The sequence below is a fragment of the Stylophora pistillata genome, chromosome 13 (assembly GCF_964205215.1).
Source record: "Stylophora pistillata chromosome 13, jaStyPist1.2, whole genome shotgun sequence".
In the NCBI taxonomy this organism is placed as follows: Eukaryota; Metazoa; Cnidaria; class Anthozoa; order Scleractinia; family Pocilloporidae; genus Stylophora; species Stylophora pistillata.
In genome coordinates, this window is record NC_142531.1 from 19451117 (window position 1) to 19474276 (window position 23160).

Below are 23160 nucleotides of genomic sequence, written 5' to 3' on the forward strand. Positions count from 1 at the left end.
GAAAAAGTGTTGATTAAACGAGGTCAGATATTAAAGTGGTGGCAGCAAGTTTGTTGTTCTGAAAAAAAATTTTAACAAATGTAGGCGTGGTTTTAGCACTCGTTCATCTCATAATAAACGAGCTACCTAACTCGTGAACCAATCACTACAAGCGTTAATTCTGATCCAACATTTTTCATTTTAGCTTTTCTTTGTTATATTGAGTTGCTTGAAGGACATAACGGAATGCACATGGCTGTAGAAGTGGACAGAACTTGCTTCCAAAGTAAGTGCGATTTTCATCAAGAAAGTTCAGCTGAGTCCTTTTCGGTTTAGCAGTTTTAAAAAGGCGCCCAGCCTTGTCCATTTGCGAATTTAAAAAGATGTTGAAATGGCAGCGGTGGGATTCGAACCCACGCCATTGAAATGACTGGTGCCTAAAACCAGCGCCTTAGACCACTCGGCCACGCTACCTCTTACACTATTGATATATACCATTAGTCAGACAGTTTGGTGGGGTACTCACCAGGGTGCATTCCGCATAGACCCCACGCCGAAGTTACGCCGAGGGCTTTGAAAATGTACGCCGAATAGGCCACAATTCTACGCCGTTGGTAGCATACGCCAATAACTGCCCCCGGGCCCAGATCTTTTGCCGCCGCGCCGCCGCTAAGAGAGGCGGGTAAGGGAAATCCTGGAGACTAGTTTGTTGAAGGGATGTCCATGCTCGCTATCAGGAGCAAAAACATTTACTTTTCATCTTTATGTGTTCAGTGATGGTGCTTTATTTTATACAGCCATCGCTAGAAATCGAGGACATAAGAGCCGGCTAATATTGATTCAAGAACATTTTCGCTTATCGTTGACAATCGGAGCCGGCTAATATTGATTCAGGAACGTTTTCGCTTATCGTTGACAAGGAACTATGAATTTCCGTTGTTATCAGTCATCACTTCGGTGCCCTATAATTTTAGAAACAATATTGTTCATAGAAACAGGTAATATTCAAGGTGTGCACCTTAATTTTCGCAAAATATGCATTGAATACATATACTATCGTGCTTCGCTTGAACAATTTTGCATTTGCTAACTTGTCAAGAAATATACATCTTTTAATCTTTGCGTTCCGGCTTTTAGCCTTTCACAGGTAAATGAGCTATAGGAACTATAGATCCACTTCACATGACTTAGTAGACAGAAGTTGGTAATTAGGTATACAGCGTAGACCAATAAATGTCCAAATTCCTGAAGCAAAGTAACCAATTGCTTGCCTTTTTATATAATTTGTCAATCTATGTTCTTAAATTTTAGGAATCGTCATGTCAAACGGATGACGATCTGCGTTGGCACAGAATACACACATATTGTCTTACTTATCTGCCAGAAAAGGACAGCGACCTGAATACGAATCTATTTGATCCACGACTTTCCGGCGAGACTGAATAATGCTTCTCATATCCTGAAAAGAAAGCATTTCGTCCGTGGGAGCGGATCACATCATCTCCTCTCAAATACAGGCTGACACTTTTATGAATGATATCATCACACTTCTTTAACGAGGGTAAACACCAGTTCAGTTTCGTTCTTCTGAAAAGTGTCTCATTTGATCGGCCTCCAGACTTTTGCTGTGCTCTCACGCAGCTATAACAGCTTTCTGCAATGGCCTCTGGTCCGCCTTTTGCAAGTAAAATATCCAGGATAGCGCATGATTGTGGTTGTGCGATGCTATAAATGTCTTCCTGAGAGTAACATGAGCTGAAAACATTCTGTTCGTGTAAACGGACATTGTACTCCTTTCTACTGGTAAACTTCATCTTAAAAGCGGCATCCAAAGTATTGAAGGAGCATGCTCAAACAGGACAAGACTAGCATCCTGGTGTTTCAATGGCTCACCATGATCAGTACCTTGAACCATAAACCAACTAGGACATAGACTTTTCCAAATACCTACTTTTACAGCCTCTTTAATTCTGTCCATGTAACGGAATGCCCAAGCTGGAATAGCTTGGCTTGGGGGATGAATCTAGCAGTACAGCTCAAACAGTTAGGATGGGTGGGACAGAGGGCCCTTCCCTTCTCTGCACTCTCCTGGCTGGCAAAACTGATTCTGAATGGAGTGGGTTAATTTCCCAGTATTTATCTGAACCTTTTATGTAACCAGTGCCAGGAATACTCATGTAGCTGATAAAGCTGCATTGTTGTTGCGTAATTCAACACACAAAATTCATGTCATCATTTGGCCTTTATAATACTTATCTTACTGAAGAATTTTTGGAGTATCACCATCCAGAGGATCCTAAAAGATAGAGTGAACATGTTTTACATGAAATACTGTACTTACCCAAAGTAAATCTATAAGGCAATAAAAACAGAATTATAAAAGTTCTCCTGGTATAATATTTCCCCTTCTTCTTGATCTCCTCTTCCACATTGCTTTGGGAATTTAGTATGTATGGTCTTTAAAAAAAAAACGTTCAGCTAAGTACACTGTCATGTAATAAAAAGACAACACATGTCAAAAAAACTTATATAAATATATCCTTCTTTTTTGTTATATACCTGAAATCTAGTGGTAGTTTCTGGTTGATTGTTTATGAACTATAGTCTTTAAAGAGTCCTAATTCAACTTTGTAGAAATTTTGCAGAATGGTTTGGTGGGGGTCTTGGTATTTGTAATTACGAAAACCAAGAGGGGTCTTAGTTTTTGAAATTACGAAAACTAAGACCCCCAAATTTACTGTTAAATTTGACCTAAAACTCAATGGAAAGGATCGGGCAGGAGATAACTTGAAAGATTCGACCTGTTTTGGTTACAATTTGACGTTATATTTCGATGGACTCGATTTTAGGGGGTCTTAGTTTTCGTCATCTCGAAAACTAAGACGGGTCTTGGGTCTGGTACCTTAGTTCTCGAGGGTCTTAGTTTTCATAACACCCAATAAATATCCGCAAACCTCGCCCGCATTGAAATAACAATTTGGCGTTTTGGATAATTAATAACTTATTAGACCATTTTGACGTCATATCGCTGAGTACTGTTACTTGTTACTTGTATTTTGACTCACCCTACAGGCTTGTCAAAATGCAGCACAACTCGTAAACATACTCAAGATACTACATAACAAAACTTATATTAAAGTGCCTATAACACTTCTTTTTTTTTTCTATTCTACATCAAAATGTAATGACTCTTAAACATGTTTTCGCAATATTTGTGGTATTTTTCCCTTTTCTGAATTTTTTATCAAGTTCTATAATCCGCAGTTAAAATGTCTGGCCGAGCAAAGAGGGACTAAGCGCCGTGACGTCACGGTAGTAACCATGCGTTCTTATTGTACAAACGAGTGCTCCATGCTCCATAATTAGTAATTTCTCTGAATTTTTAATGATTTTTAATGATTTTTAAAGATTGTAAACAATAGATTTCACAGGCCAAGTTTATCAGAGAAGCAAAGTGAGTTACTACCGTGACGTCACGAGTATTTGAGTACCAGTACTCTTTCACGCGACCATAGAGATACGAGAAGCCTAAGTTCCATACAAATTCGGACTTTTATCGCCTCCTAAAATAACACAGACGCATCAGAATCACTCACAAATCTTACCAGACACCCTCTACAGGCTTCTATTTTTATAATTTAATGCAAAAAAATAGGTTTCTTAGGCACTTTAAGACCCCTATTAACATAAATACAATCAACTGTTACTCTTGAGTCCAAACCATATACTGCAGTGTTCCCAAACACAATCTAACAAAACAACTGAGCCACTCACCTCATAAATAGACTTCTTTGTTGATTTCTCTTTAGGTCTCCTTGGTGCACCAACCTCTGTGTCATCTTCATAATCTTCCTCTTAACCTCTACTGAATAGAAGTCGTCTCTACCATACTTCTCAAATTCATCAGACTCAAAATCAAGACCAAAGATATCTTGGGCTTCCAACAAAGCACTATGGACGAACAAGACAGAAACACTATCATTGAACTCAGAAAAACAAAGCTAAAACAAAACACCATGAAGAGGAAATTGTTCACAATTGTTTCACTCGCAACAGTTTCCTTTCATGACATAATGGCATGGAAAAATGTTACTTACGCAAAGTTAAAACCCTGTCAATACAAACCGGATGGAAATAACAAGTCCTCCCTAAAGATTACGAAGCAGTGCTCTCAATAAAAATTTCCAAACTACTTACAAATCTTGAAGAGTTCCTGGAATTCTCCTTCTTTCCCTTTTTGTAAGCCTATTAATAGGATTCCCATCCTCAAATTACAAACAGCTGATGAGAAACTTCGTAACACCTTATCCCGTCTAGAACCCTTCGCTGTTTAACCCCGGAAAGCTGCTTAATCCACTGATTTTTCTGTCCTCTCAATTCGAAGATTGCACGTTAGCAACAGTTCAACAGATGTTGGTGTTAAATCCAAATGAAACTCCGCTTAGGATTACAAAGACTGCTCAGATTACCAGTTCTCTAACAATGCAGTAGTCTCCCTCGCAGCCGTTCAGTTTTGGATGTCACGCAACGCTCCCCCAAAAGAACGGCTGCTGACATCCGAACTACATTCCTTTCTCATTGTCCTTGCGGTTTGTTCGCGGTCTATTGAACAGACCAATCACATATCAGAAAATATGAATGACGTAAGGTTTTATGCGAAAATGTGGATGTGGCAGATGATCTAGCTATCATGTCGGGAGAAACACTGAAGAAATTTGTCAATGAGAGCTCGAAATGTTTCACATGTTCATCGTTGTGCCCTGGTAAAGATAGAGTATATATTTTTGGGAAAACTTCTCACAATTTCGTTGAATTTATAGAATCTACGCTTAACATAGACGTCAACTGCTACGCCAACGACACGAACGCTAGATTGTTTGAGAGGTTGTTAAAGTTTCAGTGAGCAACTGAGAAAGTAGAAGAAGCTAAAAACTGAACTGAAACTCTTTATTCGCACTACTTCAAGAGATTACTACAGATTATAAAAGTCAGAATATATAAGAAACAATAAATTACATCAATAATCAAAACGAAATACAAGGCGCATTTCAATCGAGGCCAAGGGCTAAACGCTTGCTTCGACCTACAGATGGAGATCAGAAGGAAAAAAGCGCGTGCTTGCCGTGAACAAACCGGGCGATGGCTTCGAGAACACTACAATTTAGGTCGGCCAACGTCTCCTACACTACTTGTACTTCTTCATTTGCCAGTCCGCCGCTAGCTGGAGTGAACCCGATTAGTTATGTTCGTGGCTTCTTATCACCGGTACAGGAAATCGGCCCGAATTATCGAGTGTTTCCTCACGTTGGTACAACGCAACAACAATAACAATAATATGACCACTTTCATCGGTAACATGGTCAAACACGAGCGGGAGTGCTTGATATATTAACGATTTCCCGGATCCTGTAGGCAACTTAACAAAAACATCTTCTTTCTCGACTAAAACTTTTCTAATTGCAAGCTTCTGGTGAGCATTAAGCTCGAAAATTTTGAACTTTGACGACGCTTTACAAAAAGCTCCTTCAAGCACTGCCATTTGTCTTGTGTTTTCCACATGAGGATCGCGATAGAAAACGATATCTGATTGGACGAGTCTCAAAAGGTGAGTCTGGCGCGAAAAGGTTCCTGAAAATGGAACCCGAGCTGTGATTGGCCAATTCGGAGAAAGGAATGTAGTTCGGTTGTCAGCAGCCGTTCTTTTGGGGGAGCGTTGCGTGACATCCAAAAAAAAAGGCTGCGAGGGAGACTAACAATGCAGTGGATTTCTGTATTCTGCAACTCCTACGCACGATGAATCCCCCGTGGGTGGTGGTGATGGTATAAACAGTTCTCCCCTTGCTTAGACGGGTACGAAGGATTCCTCTCATCCTTCCCGCCATTGGAGCCAGCCATAATTTTATGGCTATTTTTTTCTTTCATTTTAATTATTTCCTTTTTGTCTTGTTCAAAAAGTCTCCAGTAAGATCATTACTTTTATTCAGCCATTTTGTTTGACTGTTCAACAATGAATCGGAAAAGGACTGGGTAGGGGAATTAAAGTGCTAACTTGGGTGAAGAAGAGACGAGAAAACATACCCGGAGTAAAAACTAAAACTTGTATTTTTATTTACTTTCTTCTTTCAATGCATATCAATTACAGCAAAAAATGGGTCTAGGAGAAAAGTTAAGACAAAATTGAAATCTAAAAAAGCCCAATTGAAATTGTGTTACTCAAGTTTCCCTGGTAACGGGTACATGCACGAAATCAATTTGTTAAGTCCCTTTATAACCTTAGAAGTTCTCTCTGTAATCCGAACATTCATATCAAACTGTTTCCCCACTGCGATGGACATTTGTTTTTGTCGGTTCCAGCCTGGCGCGGCCGCTAACCCAGATGCCCTCCTGAGAAAATTTTCAAAATGGCGGACAAGCCAAAGAGAGAGATAAGAGAACCAAAGTGATTCTGCAACGAATACTCAGCATAAACCTATGTTAAAAAGGTCATTTTACAGAGAAAAGATACAAAATTGTATGAAGTTGAAGTCACGGAGGTTGACAAACCCAACGAGAGACTGAAAATTCACTACATTGGCTACAGTACACGCTTCGATGAGTGGAGACCCTTCGGGGACGGTGAAGCATCTGAATATTTTCCTTCGAAATTGTATAGATTAGTAGGCTGCAAGAAAAATTTATTGGACGACGTTTAGGTTAAAAACAGCAAGCTAACCTGAAAAAAATGTATTTATTCCGACTCTTTCGGAAAATAACTTTACAAATCTTAGTTGTTTATCTCGTAAGTAAACGATGGTAAATTAATAGCCGAAGCGCTTTCCGAGCTACCCGATTCTTCTCCCACTGCTTTCACGCTTATAAAACAGGAAACGAGCAAAAGGAGGAGGGTGTGGCTGTTTTGACTAGCCATTTGACGAGGTTCAATCTGCTCCTTGTTCGACAATTTACAAATCAAAACAAAGGAAGTTTGTTCCTCTCTTTGATTTTGGCGGTACATTTTCAATTTGCGCTTGCATAAAAGAGAAATCGCCCAAGACTCCTTGCTCGGTCTTGTTTTGACCACGAACGCCTTCTTAATTTTGACGGACCCGCTCGGGAAAAGGTGAAAATGACGAGGGAAAAACTTTACTTTGTAGTACGAAAATACATAAAATGGAAAGCCATGATATTATAGTTCAATATTTCGGTGGTACATTGTTAACTTTTTATAGGGAGAGTCGGCAAGATGAAGGGCTCGTCGGCTCCGACGAAGGGCTAACGCTCGAAACGTCAGCTTTTGTAATCATTACGGTGGCCAATTTACCATTTCAACTTTGTTGATATATCCAAATTATTTCGTTACTCCCACCGACGCAGCCCCAAACAGTTTTTTTCGAAACTATCAGCCTTTTTATCAAGATGATATAACATCTAAAAATCGCACTCGATTTGAGTGGGCCGATGAAGTGGGCGTGGTCACGAAGTTCAGTAAGAGACTATTTGTACCCCGTGAGTTTGATATGACTGAATTTTAAGCTGCTTCTTTAACTAGTAACTTAAACCTTTATTGCTCGAAAAAAATTTTTTCCCCGAAGATTTAATTCCGTCAAATCAAAAAGATAGTAGTAAATAAATCGAGTACGGAAGGCACTTAAAAAAAAAAAATCTGAAATATCATTACGTATTTCCTTCCAAAAGAAAAGCCATAAAAACTTTACATAATGATACTCCAATGGGGAAAACTTTTTTATCATACTTGAGGTGCCATATGATACCTTGTCAAAAAAATTACCAAAAAAATTCCAAATATGTTTGGTGTTACAAAAACATCTTTCGAAAAAAGTACCCAATGTGTGCTTAGGCAATCATAGGCATCACTTAAGGAAATAATTTACTTTCAATTTTCTTGGCTTCATTGACTAATAGCTGTCGAAAAGACAATTTAGGAAATTTTGCTTATTTTGACTGCTTAACAATTCGCTTTTCGAAAAATAAAGTTCTTGAAGTTTGTTCTCTGTCAAATTTCAACTCTGCATTATAAACTGTTCTGTTCCATGTTATATATTACAAACTCTTTGACGAGATGCTCGCGACAATGGCGGATTACCACCAGTTTATCTCGAAGATCTCTTTCACAAATGGAGTCATTTTCAATTAAGGAAAGGGGGCGATTGAAATAAACAAGCTTTCCTCAGTCCCAGTATCTTCTGATGCACAGAGTTTACTTGACTCATGGCTCTTTAGGTGTAGTAGACTTTGGCCACTTTCCAAAATCAAAACTCACGTTGTCGCCAATTAGCATGAACGAGGCCCACTTAGAAATGTCTTCAAAGCCGTTATTCCTCATCCACTTTCTGGCCTCGTAAAGAGATTCACTGGCACTTTCACCACGGAACAAATGTTTGTAAAAACAACCCATGAACTTCTCTGTGGCTCTGTCACCCAAGGCCCATCGTGCCGCCAACACTGAGCGAGCACCGGATCCTATGAACGCTCGAGCGATTCCAATAACTCCCTCAGCTCTAATTTGTCCACGAGCACTGTGACAACAGCTAAGTACCACCAGTTTAGCTCGCAGCTTAGTTTGTGAGATGTCCGCCATCGTCAAAAGATAGGCTTCTTCTCGTGGAATAAAGGGTGTTGAGCGCTTAGGAGAAAGAAGAATCTCTCCTCTTTCGGCATCTCCATGTGCAGCAAGATGAATTAGACTCACTGAGTTAATCGCTTGAAGTACAGCCTCCTTTGTTGCATGGTGTGCAGTCAGAGGTGTTACGCCAAGAAGTCTTCCAATCATCTCTGCCTCATTTCTTGCACATGGCAATGGCTCTATTGTCTTGCGTCTTCCGTTGTAAATCACCTCTCCAACCTCAGGGTCACCTACTATCAATGCCCCGGCCTGACCGTGATACTCTGGGGGGCTCTCCTGAATAATCTTGAGAGTCGTTAAAGAGGGAACGATACGGATCCTAGCCGTCTCCGAGAAATACTTGCCTCCTTCTTCACGTAAGGCTGCAAATGGAACTTGGTACATACAGGAATCGGGGACAATTATGACCTCGGACTCCTTCAGTAAATCAGCCACAGGAGCGATGATTATCTTGTGGCATAAGTGAAGATTCGCTTTAATAACTTTAACAGCATCGTCGTCACGCATCAGGGCGCAATTTTCATGGACAAGCGACATTGACTCGGTATCGTCAAACGATCGATCTTCGCATTTCTCTTCGGGTAAAATGCCAAGGAAACTTCTTGAGAAAAACTCATCTAAGGAAGGGACTAGTCCAGTCACCTCGCTTGGGCGAAGATTCGCTTTTCTTTTTAAAAAAAGAATGGCTCTCGTTGCTTTGAAAACCCAAAACCGAAAAGATTCTTTACCAATCGAAATATACAAGCATGCACAGTCTCCTTCTCTTGGAATAACATTCTGAATGCCACACCACGTTTCTGGACTGCCTGTAATCTGCTCTTTTAAAGAGTATTGAGTCGCCATCAAGTCGGCCAAGCCTCTTGCCCGTCTTAGTTCCTCGACATAAAGAGCGTCTTCGGGCTTCGCATTGGAAGAAAGCAACTGACTGAGCATCTTGTAGGGAAAGGTACCGTGCGCCTCTAAAAGTGACGTTTTAAGCTGATCGTTTTCTTTAAGGGAACTTCGTAAAGTGTCGAACTTTTCAATGCTTTGAAATAGGTACGAAAACGCGGCTTTAAAATCAACTTCTGATACTTTCAACACCGTTAGGATACAAAGGCATTTGAACTCCATAAAAATGTCCTTAATATCTCTACTGAGTCGGAGGGCCTTCCTGGAGTATTTTTCGGCCATGTCATATTTACCAATGGAGTGAAAACATGATCCCAAGTTTGCGTAACTGACTACCTCTCCTAGTCTGCTGCCAGCCTCTATCGAAATTGCAAGTGCTCTTTCGTGATATTCCTTAGACTTCTCATACAAACCACGTTGATGAGCGATTATTCCAAGATGTGTTAAATCATTCGCTTCTCCTTCTCGGTCACCGTCTTTCCTTCTAATTGCCATTGCTCTTTCAAGACATTTGTCGGCCTCCCCAAATTTACCGAGAGACATATAAAGTTGCGATAAGTTTCCGTAGATGTCTGCTTCTCCATCTCTGCCGCCAACAGCTTTTCTGATAGCGAGTGCTTTCTCCAGGTACTCTCGGGCCTTGTCGTATTGACCAAGCGATGTGAACAATGTTCCTAAACTTGCGTAGCTTGATGCTTCTCCATCTCTGTCGCCAACAGCTTTTTTGATAGCGAGTGCTTTCTCCAGATACTCTCGGGCCTTGTCGTATTGACTAAGCGATCTGAACAACGTTCCTAAGTTTCCGTAGATTGCTGCTTCTCCACTTCTGTCGCCAACAGCTGTTTTGATAGCGAGTGCTTTCTCCAGATACTCTCGGGCCTTGTCGTATTGACAAAGCGATATGAACAACGTTCCTAAGTTTGTGTAGCTTGTTGCTTCTCTATCTCTGTCGCCAACAGCTTTTTTGATAGCGAGTGCTTTCTCCAGATACTCTCGGGCCTTGTCGTATTGACTAAGCGATATGAACAACGTTCCTAAGTTTCCGTAGGTTGCTGCTTCTCCATCTCTGTCGCCAACACCTGTTTTGATAGCGAGTGCTTTCTCCAGATACTCTCGGGCCTTGTCGTATTGACCAAGCGATATGAACAACGTTCCTAAGTTTCCGTAGATTCCTGCTTCTCCATCTCTGTCGCCAACAGCTGTTTTGATAGCGAGTGCTTTCTCCAGATACTCTCGGGCCTTGTCTTATTGACTAAGCGATATGAACAACGTTCCTAAGTTTCCGTAGATTCCTGCTTCTCCATCTCTGTCGCCAACAGCTGTTTTGATAGCGAGTGCTTTCTCCAGATACTCTCGGGCCTTGTCGTATTGACCAAGCGATCGGAACAACGTACCTATGTTTCCGTAGATTGCTGCTTCTCCATCTCTGTCGCCAACAGCTGTTTTGATAGCGAGTGCTTTCTCCAGATACTCTCGGGCCTTGTCGTATTGACTAAGCGATATGAACAACGTTCCTAAGTTTCCGTAGATTGCTGCTTCTCCATCTCTGTCGCCAACAGCTTTTTTGATAGCGAGTGCTTTCTCCAGATACTGTCGGGCCTTGTCGTATTGACTAAGCGATATGAACAACGTTCCTAAGTTTCCGTAGTTTGCTGCTTCTCCACCTCTGTCGCCAACAGCTGTTTCGATAGCGAGTGCTTTCTCCAGATACTCTCGGGCCTTGTCGTATTGACCAAGCGATCGGAACAACGTACCTAGGTTTCCGTAGATTGCTGCTTCTCCACCTCTGTCGCCAACAGCTGTTTTGATAGCGAGTGCTTTCTCCAGATACTCTCGGGCCTTGTCGTATTGACTAAGCGATATGAACAACGTTCCTAAGTTTCCGTAGATTCCTGCTTCTCCATCTCTGTCGCCAACAGCTGTTTTGATAGCGAGTGCTTTCTCTAGATACTCTCGGGCCTTGTCGTATTGACCAAGCGATCGGAACAACGTACCTAGGTTTCCGTAGATTGCTGCTTCTCCATCTCTGTCGCCAACAGCTGTTTTGATAGCGAGTGCTTTCTCCAGATACTCTCGGGCCTTGTCGTATTGACCAAGCGATATGAACAACCTTCCTAAGTTTGCATAGACTCCTGCTTCTCCATCTCTGTCGCCAACAGCTTTTTTGATAGCGAGTGCTTTCTCCAGATACTCTCGGGCCTTGTCGTATTGACTAAGCGATATGAACAACGTTCCTAAGTTTCCGTAGTTTGCTGCTTCTCCATCTGTGTCGCCAACAGCTGTTTTGATAGCGAGTGCTTTCTCCAGATACTCTCGGGCCTTGTCGTATTGACTAAGCGATATGAACAACGTTCCTAAGTTTCCGTAGATTCCTGCTTCTCCATCTCTGTCGCCAACAGCTGTTTCGATAGCGAGTGCTTTCTCCAGATACTCTCGGGCCTTGTCGTATTGACCAAGCGATCGGAACAACGTACCTAGGTTTCCGTAGATTGCTGCTTCTCCGTCTCTGTCGCCAACAGCTGTTTTGATAGCGAGTGCTTTCTCCAGATACTCTCGGGCCTTGTCGTATTGACTAAGCGATATGAACAACGTTCCTAAGTTTCCGTAGTTTGCTGCTTCTCCATCTCTGTCGCCAACAGCTGTTTCGATAGCGAGTGCTTTCTCCAGATACTCTCGGGCCTTGTCGTATTGACCAAGCGATCGGAACAACGTACCTAGGTTTCCGTAGATTGCTGCTTCTCCGTCTCTGTCGCCAACAGCTGTTTTGATAGCGAGTGCTTTCTCCAGATACTCTCGGGCCTTGTCGTATTGACTAAGCGATATGAACAACGTTCCTAAGTTTCCGTAGATTCCTGCTTCTCCATCTCTGTCGCCAACAGCTGTTTTGATAGCGAGTGCTTTCTCCAGATACTCTCGGGCCTTGTCGTATTGACTAAGCGATATGAACAACGTTTCTAAGTTTCCGTAGTTTGCTGCTTCTCCATCTCTGTCGCCAACAGCTGTTTCGATAGCGAGTGCTTTCTCCAGATACTCTCGGGCCTTGTCGTATTGACCAAGCGATCGGAACAACGTACCTAGGTTTCCGTAGATTGCTGCTTCTCCGTCTCTGTCGCCAACAGCTTTTTTGATAGCGAGTGCTTTCTCCAGATACTCTCGGGCCTTGTCGTATTGACTAAGCGATATGAACAACGTTCCTAAGTTTCCGTAGTTTGCTGCTTCTCCATCTCTGTCGCCAACAGCTGTTTTGATAGCGAGTGCTTTCTCCAGATACTCTCGGGCCTTGTCGTATTGACTAAGCGATATGAACAACGTTCCTAAGTCTCCGTAGATTCCTGCTTCTCCATCTCTGTCGCCAACAGCTTTTTTGATAGCGAGTGCTTTCTCCAGATACTCTCGGGCCTTGTCGTATTGACCAAGCGATCGGAACAACGTACCTAGGTTTCCGTAGATTGCTGCTTCTCCATCTCTGTCGCCAACAGCTGTTTTGATAGCGAGTGCTTTCTCCAGATACTCTCGGGCCTTGTCGTATTGACTAAGCGATATGAACAACGTTCCTAAGTTTCCGTAGATTGCTGCTTCTCCATCTCTGTCGCCAACAGCTTTTTTGATAGCGAGTGCTTTCTCCAGATACTCTCGGGCCTTGTCGTATTGACCAAGCGATTGGAACAACGTACCTAGGTTTCTGTAGATTCCTGCTTCTCCATCTCTGTCGCCAACAGCTTTTTTGATAGCGAGTGCTTTCTCCAGATACTGTCGGGCCTTGTCGTATTGACTAAGCCATATGAACAACGTTCCTAAGTTTCCGTAGTTTGCTGCTTCTCCATCTCTGTCGCCAACAGCTGTTTTGATAGCGAGTGCTTTCTCCAGAGACTCTCGGGCCTTGTCGTATTGACCAAGCGATATGAACAACGTTCCTAAGTTTTCGTAGCTTGTTGCTTCTCCATCTCTGTCGCCAACAGCTTTTTTGATAGCGAGTGCTTTCTCCAGATACTCTCGGGCCTTGTCGTATTGACCAAGCGATCGGAACAACGTACCTATGTTTCCGTAGATTGCTGCTTCTCCATCTCTGTCGCCAACAGCTGTTTTGATAGCGAGTGCTTTCTCCAGATACTCTCGGGCCTTGTCGTATTGACTAAGCGATATGAACAACGTTCCTAAGATTCCGTAGATTCCTGCTTCTCCATCTCTGTCGCCAACAGCTTTTTTGATAGCGAGTGCTTTCTCCAGATACTCTCGGGCCTTGTCATATTGACCAAGCGACATGAACAATGTTCCTAAGTTTGCGTAGATTGTTGCCTCTCCATCTCTGTCGCCAACAGCTGTTTTGATAGCGAGTGCTTTCTCCAGATACTCTCGGGCCTTGTAGTATTGACCAAGCGATCGGAACAATGTTCCTAAGTTAGCGTAGCTTGTTGCTTCTCCATCTCTGTCGCCAACAGCTCTTTTGATAGCGAGTGCTTTCTCCAGATATTCTCGGGCCTTGTTATGTTGACTAAGCGACTTGAATAATGATCCCAGTTCGTTGTAGCATTCTGCTTCTTCTTTTACATTGCCAGATGCTTTCATGATGTTTTTTGCCGTCTCATAAAATTTTATTGCCTCCTTAAGATTGTTTTGAGCTCGAAGTATTCTACCAAGAACTAAATTCAGGTAACCTTTATGGAAGTTGTCATCAGAGTCCTGAGACAACAGTAATACTTTGGACACCACCTTTCTCCTTAAACTTAAAATGCTTTTATGAAGTAATTTCGAAACTGGACTTTTCTTGCTTAAATTTCCATTGTTTAGTAGAACTGAACATTCTTCGCAGAATACGATGGCTCTTCTAACGAAACCAGTGTTGAGAAGGAAAGTGGCGACAGCTAAACCTATGTTGATAGCTAACGTGACAAAATCTTCTCCTGTGTTGTCCATCACAGGTCTCTTCGCTGTTATTGAGAAAAAAAAATGCGGAGAGTTAACTACTACACATCTGAGGCGAATAATTTAAAATCGAAAAGTTCAAACTACGCCCAGATGGCCATTATCTTCCTCCCTTCCCCCGTAAAGCAATGGGGAGCTTTAGCAACGATGACGGCGACGGCAAAGAAAACGTCGTGTCAATTTCTAACTTTTGGTTTTTTTAACTCTTTAGAGGTTATTCCGATGTGTTGTACTTGGAAAATGCCGGCGAATTATTCAGGGACTATATCACTACGAATGGCGCTAAAGTAAGGAAAAAGAAAGAAAAACTAACCGTCATGCGCTCACGTTCTCGAGAAAACCTAAAGTTTGGTTATTTCACAATGTTGTCTTGCCGAGAGCGGCAAAGAAATGTACCAAAATGTTAAACGGACGTGCAGGGCGATTGTTTTTGCTCATTAAGCTTATTGTTTTCTGCCGTTCTCGTTGCCGTCGCCGTCTCCGTCGTCGTTGCTAAAGCTCCCTAATGAAAAATTACGCATGTTCGGCAACTTCGTACGGTTACAACGCGATGCAATCCTGCCTTTTAACTTTGTGTGCTAGCAGACGTTCCTTTTATCTCTTAGAAAATAGGAAGTCTGAATAGTCTCGTGAAGGAAGAGGTCTCGTATTTGGTTCATTCCTGGCTACATTACTGGCCAAGCTAAAAGATTGGCCTTGACCCCTTCCGTGACAGCCGTTCAACGGATCGCAATACAATTTTTGTCATTTTAGTCCGAATTCTTTTCAAGCTGGACGCGCCGCCTATGGCGGGCCAAGAAAGATACTTTGAGGAATTAAACTTCAAGGATAAAGCTTAAAGATGATGTATATTTTAATTTGTAAATATATCGTAACGGACCATTTTAAAGGCTTTTAAATGGGTCGTGACAGCTGTTCAGCGATATGCCTTGCATTTTAAGACAAAAAACCCAAACTCTTTTAAACATGGACGCGCCGCTAATGCCGGACGAATACAGAGAATTGGAGGAATGAAAATACAAGGATAAAGCTTTGACATTATGTATATTATGATCAGTAAATGTATATGGCATACCTATTTATAGGCCATTGAAGTTGACCTTTATTTTACCTCTGCGAAAAAGACGCGAAGTACTCTATTTCAACGCCGACGAGTCACTATTCAGACTTAACGCGACAACATAACAAGAAATTAATATTTTCCAAGAGATTAAAGGACCCTCTGCTAGCACACAAAATTAATAAGCGGGATTGCATCGCTTTGTAGCGTACGAAGTTACCGAAGTTGTATAATTTTTTTCATTGCTTTACGTGGCGGACAATGGCCATCCGGGCGTATTTTGAACTTTTCGATTTTTCGGGGAAAAAAAGCGCGATCGAACTTTTTGATACAATTTTCGAAAAAGATTCACTAAAAGGGTCCTTTAGAAAAAATGAAATGAATTACGAAATCTTGCAACTGTCGGCGGATTCTCGATATTTATGGTCAGTGGCTCTTAAAGTGCTACTGAGACCAAATTTAGCGTTTGCCGGATTTTTCACTTTTCAATAGCTCTAGCTACAGTATCTGATGGCTGCAAGAGGGGCCATTGGTTTGAAACTATTTCAGGGATCTGGGTATGATCTCTGGAATCGTGTTAAAGCCACTGAAGTTTGACCTACGTTCATGTTTTCCCCGTTTGCGTAAGAAGTTTAAGTCAATACTTAAACAGTATTTCCAACCTCGGTTCCAGGGCCTTTTCCCTTAGTTGGAGGTGGGACGGGAAAAAGCCCACCCACAAGTAAGGGAAAAGGCCCTGAGTTTGCAGTATTTCAATATCCAGAACTTCATAGCATATGAAATTGAAGATCGGCAATAGGGAATAATATACTGAAAATATGATTACTTCTTCAATTTCTCACCAACTGTTTGCTGATTGGCTAATTTCAGTAAACATGGTCAAATTAGACAACAACATAGGCAATTTGACCTCGTCTTTTATGTGGCGACGTAATGTCAATTGGTATCGTTTTTGTGCACGTATTCCATTTCCCGTAATATCTCAGATAAAAGACAGCGAACTTTACTCTCCCTAAAAAGTGGTTTACCCCTCTATTAGTCGGTACACTTAACGTATATCAACTTCTCTTGTTTAGTTTCCGTTTTCTGGTTATCAGATTTTTCAAATCACTTGATGTTTGTTTACAAACTTGATTAGATTAATTTGGTTAAGATTTTATTGTTGTCTTTCAGATAGAGAAGGACGGTTTAAGAGGTACAAAAAAATGCGGAGAACCCTTGCATAAAAGAAAGAAATAAGTTCCATAGAAGATTCTTTGAGCTCAGACGAGTTCCTTCAAATGAGGAACACATTATCGGCTACGAGATGCATGGAAAACAATATCGTAAAATTCCGCCCGCCTATAAGCCCTCCTGGTTATAGGCCCATATAAGGTTATAGGCCCATATAAGGTTATAGACCCATATAAGGTTATAGGCCCACATGAGGTTATAGACCATATAAGGTTATAGGCCCATATAAGGTTATAGGCCCATATAAGGTAATAGGCCCATCTACTTGCAAACAAAAAACATTCATCCGGTTATAAGCTCCCTTCCCCCCGATATTAGCCCCCCTCTATGCTAAGTAAGGAATGTCAGAAACCAAAATTCCAGGAAATAAATACTGAAAAAATACCAAACCAAGGCGAAGGAATACGGACGAAGAAAACGCTCAAGGAGATTAATGAAACGTTAAAAATAAGAGTGCTGAAAAAACCTAAAGACTTGGAAACCTATCCTAGAAACCTCATTGTAAGCGAGAATGGTCTTAAAAGAAGGTAAAATATTGCAGTCGTTTGTACTTTGGATGTATCGTAAACCGTATTTTCCCGCGCAATTTACCTTGAATTTTATATCACGTAATGGTTATGGTTATGGAGCGAAAACAACGCTCCGCTGTTTGTTTTCTGCCAAATGTATTTATCATGGGTTATGTAGCCCTCTCTTTGGGGTGTTACATGGTATGTTGTTACAAATGCTTCATTAGCGGTAGGTTATACATATTAGAGTTGTTGTCACTTAGATTCATGCCCGTCTTTCGACTTGGGGTTATCAGTTTCTTTTAGACGTAGTTTTTGCATGCTGCTATTTGAAAGTTTTAGCTCGTTTACGGAATCATTGTTATACGAACATAGTTTAGATTGTTTTGTTGGGTAGTTTTTCTTGCTACATCTTTTACATTTCTGAGTTTTCATTCTGTTTGTTGTGTCATTCCGATCCATTTTGTTGATGAAGGTATAATGAAGAGGATCGCATATGGCTCGTGTTGACACGACCCAATTGTGGTTGCTTATTGAATGATGAATGTTTTATATTCGTTTGAGCGGGGTGGCGAATTTGAAAATAAACTTCAAGGAGGAAAACAGTGCAACTGGTCGAACTCTCGGGAAAAGTCCAAAAGAACTGGAAAAATTCAGTTCTGAAGAATGGATGGGAGAACAATTTCGTGAGGGTCTCAATGGGTTCAACCGTCAAAGAATAGTTTATTTCACCATTTAGCGTAAAAAAAAAAACAGTTCGAACCTAGAGTTTTGGGAATTTTTCGAAGAGATCAGGGAAGGCGTAATTTTGTGTGAGCTGGTAGTAAATGGTAGCCATATTACATGCGCGCTCAAATGTTGTGTTCGCTCAGACTAGATTAAAGACAACTGTCCTTGTTCGCAGTACATGTAAATGTATTTGTAAATAAGATGGTATTTCGACAAATAAATCAGATGGAGTTAAGAGAAGAACCGCAAAAAGTAGCTGGAAGGACTGTTTGTGATGAGCTCTAATAGCTGTTTGTTGTATTTCACTGGCTTGTAGACACAACAGGTCAGCGCTAAAATAGCCGTTATAGAAGACTACTCAATATTGTAATCTGCAACGCTGACGTGTTGCGTATACAAGCCAGTGAATTTGTAGACTTTTTCAATCTAGTTCAGTTAGGTTTGCCACTTAAAAACAAAAGACCCACAAGTAATCCTAAACAAATAACTTACAATTTAAAAAGTCAGAAACATCCAGCGTTCACGTTGATGAAAACAAAGTTAGTGCTTGGATGATGCATTTACCTGGAAAAAAGGGAATAAAAGCGATTGGTAATGAACAAATAATGATCTCTACAAATGGAACAAAAGTTGCGATGTGTCCACAATATTGGTGATTGTTTTGTCACACCATTTTAAAAAAATAAATCAAACTCATTAAATGCATGTAGCCAGTGATTTCAGTTACTGTGAAGCATTAAGATAATTGACAAGCATCCCATGTCATTTTTTACGTCTTAGGTTTCCCACTGGTGAGTGACAACTACCCCCAGGTTTCGGGCAGAGATTTACAGGTGATCACCGTTTGAGGACGTGACTTTGGTTCCCTACCGAGGAGCAAAGTACAGCAACTTTCGCCATATTCCTCCGCAAAAATTTTCTCCTATCAACCATGTACAAGCAGTTCATTATTATTTAACTACTTTAAGGAATGTACAAATAACGTGCGAATCGCATACAAATAGCGCGCCATATTTGGACACTAGGTTCTTATTAGACGTTTTGGTGTGCAATATTGCTGAGTTTTTTACCATTTGTTTGTATTTTGATTAGCTCAACGGGATTGTCAAAACACGGCTCGAGTCGAAAAAATCTCAACACTGCTAAATACTAAAACGTCTAAGATTGATCCGACGGCTCAGGGGACGTCATATTCCCGCAAAAATTTTCCTCGTTATGTATTGGTTATGGGGGAGGCTGCTTGGTGCCACATATTAGTCGTCTGGAGTTAACGCCTTCAGGTGTAAAGACCAGTGACGTGGTTATTTTAGAGCAAATCATCAATGGGCTCCGTCCGTTTTTTCTGATCTGTTATATAAGTTAGTATTTTTGTTTTTGATCATGCAAATCACATCTTTAAGAAAACGAAAAGTTCAAGAAGGGAACGAGCTGATTATCACGCTTAGATAGCTTAACATTTAAAGATAAAAGCTTCAGTTGTACTGTGATCGATCTTGTGATGAAGATCCAGCCGTTCTAAATTGATGAACTCTAAAGCCTGACGTTCCCTGTAAAACAGAGTAAAATTTCTCAATTTTGCATGCTCAAATCCGTCATTGCTGATTTAATATATACACGTTGTGACCTACAATACCGAAATTCATTTACTTTTGTTGCAACACTTGATTATTCTTAGTAAACTGCTGTATGGTTCTCCATATCTTTCTTCCAGAGATAGGATTTTATTCAAACTTCCGTGATATTGGATTTTCATTTTGAATGTTATGATTTCGCATGAAAGCTGTGGAGTTCAACCCTCGCTGTCATCTGCAAATCTCGCATAAATTATAATGAATCTTACTTGACAATCAGTCAGTTCCTAATCAATATATTTCAGTGATCTCCCAACATCCCGTGCGGCGTTATCACGTTAAAGAGCCCGGAAAAATGTGTTCTATCGCTTTTAGGACATAAAATATAAGCTGATAAGGCATCCGCTTGGAAACTGAATTGACCAACCAGACCCAGCGTATTATGAATCATTCAGTTTATCTTCTCTTTGTTTTTCATGTTAAATAAGACAGATAAATAGTGCATAAGCTATGAGGTATTCATTGTATTACATGGATAACAAACCATACCATACTACTGAGTGAAGACGTTATGTACTTCCATAACAGTCAACCAGCATTCTCAATTAGTCGTGTACCCTTAGAAAGTGAAAATTTTGCTATTTCCGAAAAATCAGAAAATTTTGACATGAATACGAAAAGCTAGTCGTGTTTAAATGTTTTTTTTTTAATTGCAATTGTTTCATAAGTTTCGAATGAAAGGACGAACTCAGCCATATAGAATTTAATCATTATTCGGATGATTGCTCGCTGTTAGCGCTCTCGAACTGCGAGTTTCAAAGCAAAAAAGAAATGCAAAGGTTTGACCTGGAGAAATGACCGCTGTTAGTTTTGAGGAGAGTTTTTTACAGGCCCACGAATCTTACAACGTAAAGTAGGTTTAGGATCATTTCCCCCTCTCTCCCCTCCCAAAAAACTGAAGTATCAATTCTTGTTTATTACTCAACCTCGTTCCCAGGGTCTCTCACCTTCCCGCCCCCTGGAGCGAGCGAGGAGAGACCCTGGTTTAGGCTTGTCACGTGTCTCCCAGATTTTAGGAGATTTCAAATTAGCGGTTTGAGGGAGGGGCAGACAAGTGGGATTTTCTCTCCACTTAGTCCACTGGCGAGCGTAGCTTATTGGCAATCAAAACAAACTACACACGAAGAGCTTCAAACCGAATGTCAACTGAGAGTATTCAGCAGACGCCCAAAAAGATCCGTAAGTCTTCCACTACGGTAAATATCAATTGTTGCAGGCTTTGTAAATCAGTTGGAGACGTATCCGGCTCGAAGAACATCTATGCGAAAGGAAATCGCGCATCACTCGCCGCCGCCGAGGACATTTATGGCCGCCGTTGAGACAAGAAAAATTTTTTCCACATCTATTATGTAGGCCTTGAAAAGACGCTTGAAAAAATTTTTATTTCTTTCAAAACGGTGATCAGTGAAAGGCAGAGTTTTATCGTAACGGTGCTCGTTCTTATTAGATCTTTAATAAAGGTATTCAAAGGCGAAACAACATAAACAACTGGACGAAATGACAAGGAAGGTACAGGTCGTTGACTGTTTAACTTCTCGAAGAAGAGTGAAAAATCAAAGATTTGCCGTATCCCGTCGGTATTAAAAACGGCCACCACATCTCTGCCCGAATATATCGCTTCTAAACACTGGACTTGTTTGGGTTTTAAATTAACGTTACAATACCAACTCCGAGATATAGCCACTTGAAGGCTGCTATAAAACGTGGCGACCCGAACAACGATAGCGTCGATTTGAAGATGACAAATGATAGGAGGCAAAAATCGAGCAAACAAACGACTCGTCCCTAAGGAATTTTTTTGCTGTCTAAACACGTGACCAGCCTAAACCAGGGTTTCTCCTCGCTCGCTCCAGGGGGCGGGAAGATGAGAGACCTGGGAACGAGGTTGGTTTATTACTTTGGATACAGCGAATGTTATCTGCTTGGTATCATGTTTAAGTCATCTAGAGTTAACGCCTTCAAGGGTAATGACCGGTGATAATGAGATAATTTTCGAGTAAATTACCGATCGACTTCCTCCGTTTTTTATCTCGATTACATCTGTTAGTTTTTTTTGTCTTCGGTCATACAAATCACACCAGCTAGAAAATGAAAAGTTCACGAAGACAATTATACAGTAAATTATACAGTATATACAGCAAATTACGCACAGATAGCTTACCGTTTAAAGAGAGAAGCTTCAGTTGTACCGTGGTCGATCTTGTCTTGAAAGTCCAACCGTTCCAAACAGATGATCACTGACGGCTTGACGTTTCCTGTAAAACAGAGTAAAATGTTCATTTTGGAAGCTCAAATCCGTCATTTGTTCTAACGTTTGACGTGCCAAACCGAAATACATTCGCTTATTTTTTTGTTAATATATTTGTCTTAATCATCCAATCACACTAACTATGAAATAAAATTTTCACGAAGACAATGTGTCGATCATCACGCACAGATAGCTTACCGTTTCCAAAAAGAAGCTCCAGTTGTACTGTGATCGACCTTGAAATGAAAATCCAACCGTTCCAAGGAGATGAACACTGAAGCCTGACGTTTCCAGTTAAAAATAGAAAAATGTTTTCATCTTGGAAGCTCAAATTTCAAATAAAACGTTTGACACCCAAAAACCGAAATAGATTCACTTATTTTCATTAGTATTCTTGTCATCGATTATACAAATCACACCCCGGGTAGAAAACGAAAAGTTCACGAAGACATTCAAAGTTGATTGCCACGCACAGATAGCTTACCGTCTCAAGAAAGAAACTTCAGTTGGACTAAGATCGTTTTTGTAAAGAAAATGCAACCGTTTAAAGCGATGAACACTGAAGCCTGATGTTTTCTATAAAACAGAGTAGAATATCTTGTTTTTACATGCTCAAATCCATCTAGCTTTATTATAAAAGTTTGACGTACAAACCCGAAATACACTCACTGAACATCGAACACCTAATTATTCTGACTAAAATGCTGAGCAGCTCTCTATATCTTCCTCCCAGAGTTTTAACTTTACTCATTCCTCCGTGATTATCGATTTTCATTTTGAATTTTACGAAGTCGCGTGAAAACTGAAGAGTTAAACCCTCGCTATCTATGGTAAGATTAGGGAAATAAATTCCTCTTCGTTTTAAAATTTTGCGAAGTGAGTGTCATTCGTTCACCTCTTGTACATAATGAATTTTCTTAAGTAAAGAAACATCACTTCTTGAACTTTTTCTCGACCTCATTTGATAATTGATCAGTTCCTATTCAAATATTACGCTTAGCTCTAAAACCCCCTTATAACCCTCCCATTTGAAAAATGCTACCCACACTGCGGCCTGACGTCCCCTGTTAAACAGAGTAAAGTGTTCCATTTTTGCATGCTCATCCGTCATAAGCGTTTGAAGTACAAAAACTGAAATGCGTTCACTTTATTTGGAACATTTAATCGTTCAGGGAAAATGGCTGAATAGCCCTCGATATCTTCCTTTCAGAAAAAGAAAAAAAATTATGAATTTCATTATTTCCTCCTTAAGTTTCTCTCTCGAAAGATCTGCATAAGCTTGGCTCACCAGCACCACGTTTGGCAGTTGACTTTAGTAGCTGAGAGTAACTCTA

At 40.8% G+C, this 23160-nt stretch overlaps 1 protein-coding gene, 2 long non-coding RNA genes and 1 other non-coding gene across 4 annotated transcripts; all 4 read right to left on the reverse strand.

The window, feature by feature from the left end:
• Window positions 1–371: 371 nt before the first annotated feature.
• Trnal-uag (transfer RNA leucine (anticodon UAG)) lies at window positions 372–453 on the reverse strand. Its single transcript has one exon. It is a non-coding gene; the product is annotated as a tRNA-Leu (tRNA).
• A 1353-nt stretch (window positions 454–1806) lies between these two features.
• On the reverse strand, window positions 1807–4343 carry LOC148718010 (uncharacterized). The gene is made up of 3 exons (XR_015995007.1): window positions 4177–4343; window positions 3754–3930; window positions 1807–2436 (listed from the first exon to the last, which is right to left on the reverse strand). It is a non-coding gene; the product is annotated as an uncharacterized LOC148718010 (long non-coding RNA).
• Window positions 4344–6063: 1720 nt separating this feature from the next.
• On the reverse strand, window positions 6064–9723 carry LOC148718011 (tetratricopeptide repeat protein 28-like). The gene has a single exon (XM_088742645.1). The coding sequence runs from the start codon at window positions 9713–9715 to the stop codon at window positions 8186–8188; it is 1530 nt and encodes a 509-aa protein (XP_088598771.1). The 5' UTR covers window positions 9716–9723; the 3' UTR covers window positions 6064–8185.
• Window positions 9724–19392: 9669 nt separating this feature from the next.
• On the reverse strand, window positions 19393–22165 carry LOC148718012 (uncharacterized). The gene is made up of 3 exons (XR_015994861.1): window positions 22025–22165; window positions 21740–21833; window positions 19393–19494 (listed from the first exon to the last, which is right to left on the reverse strand). It is a non-coding gene; the product is annotated as an uncharacterized LOC148718012 (long non-coding RNA).
• Window positions 22166–23160: the final 995 nt, after the last annotated feature.

Excerpts from the sequence above, each read along its gene's own strand:
- LOC148718011 (XM_088742645.1), bottom strand. The coding sequence starts at position 9,715 with ATGGAGTTCAAATGCCTTTGTATCCTAACGGTGTTGAAAGTATCAGAA.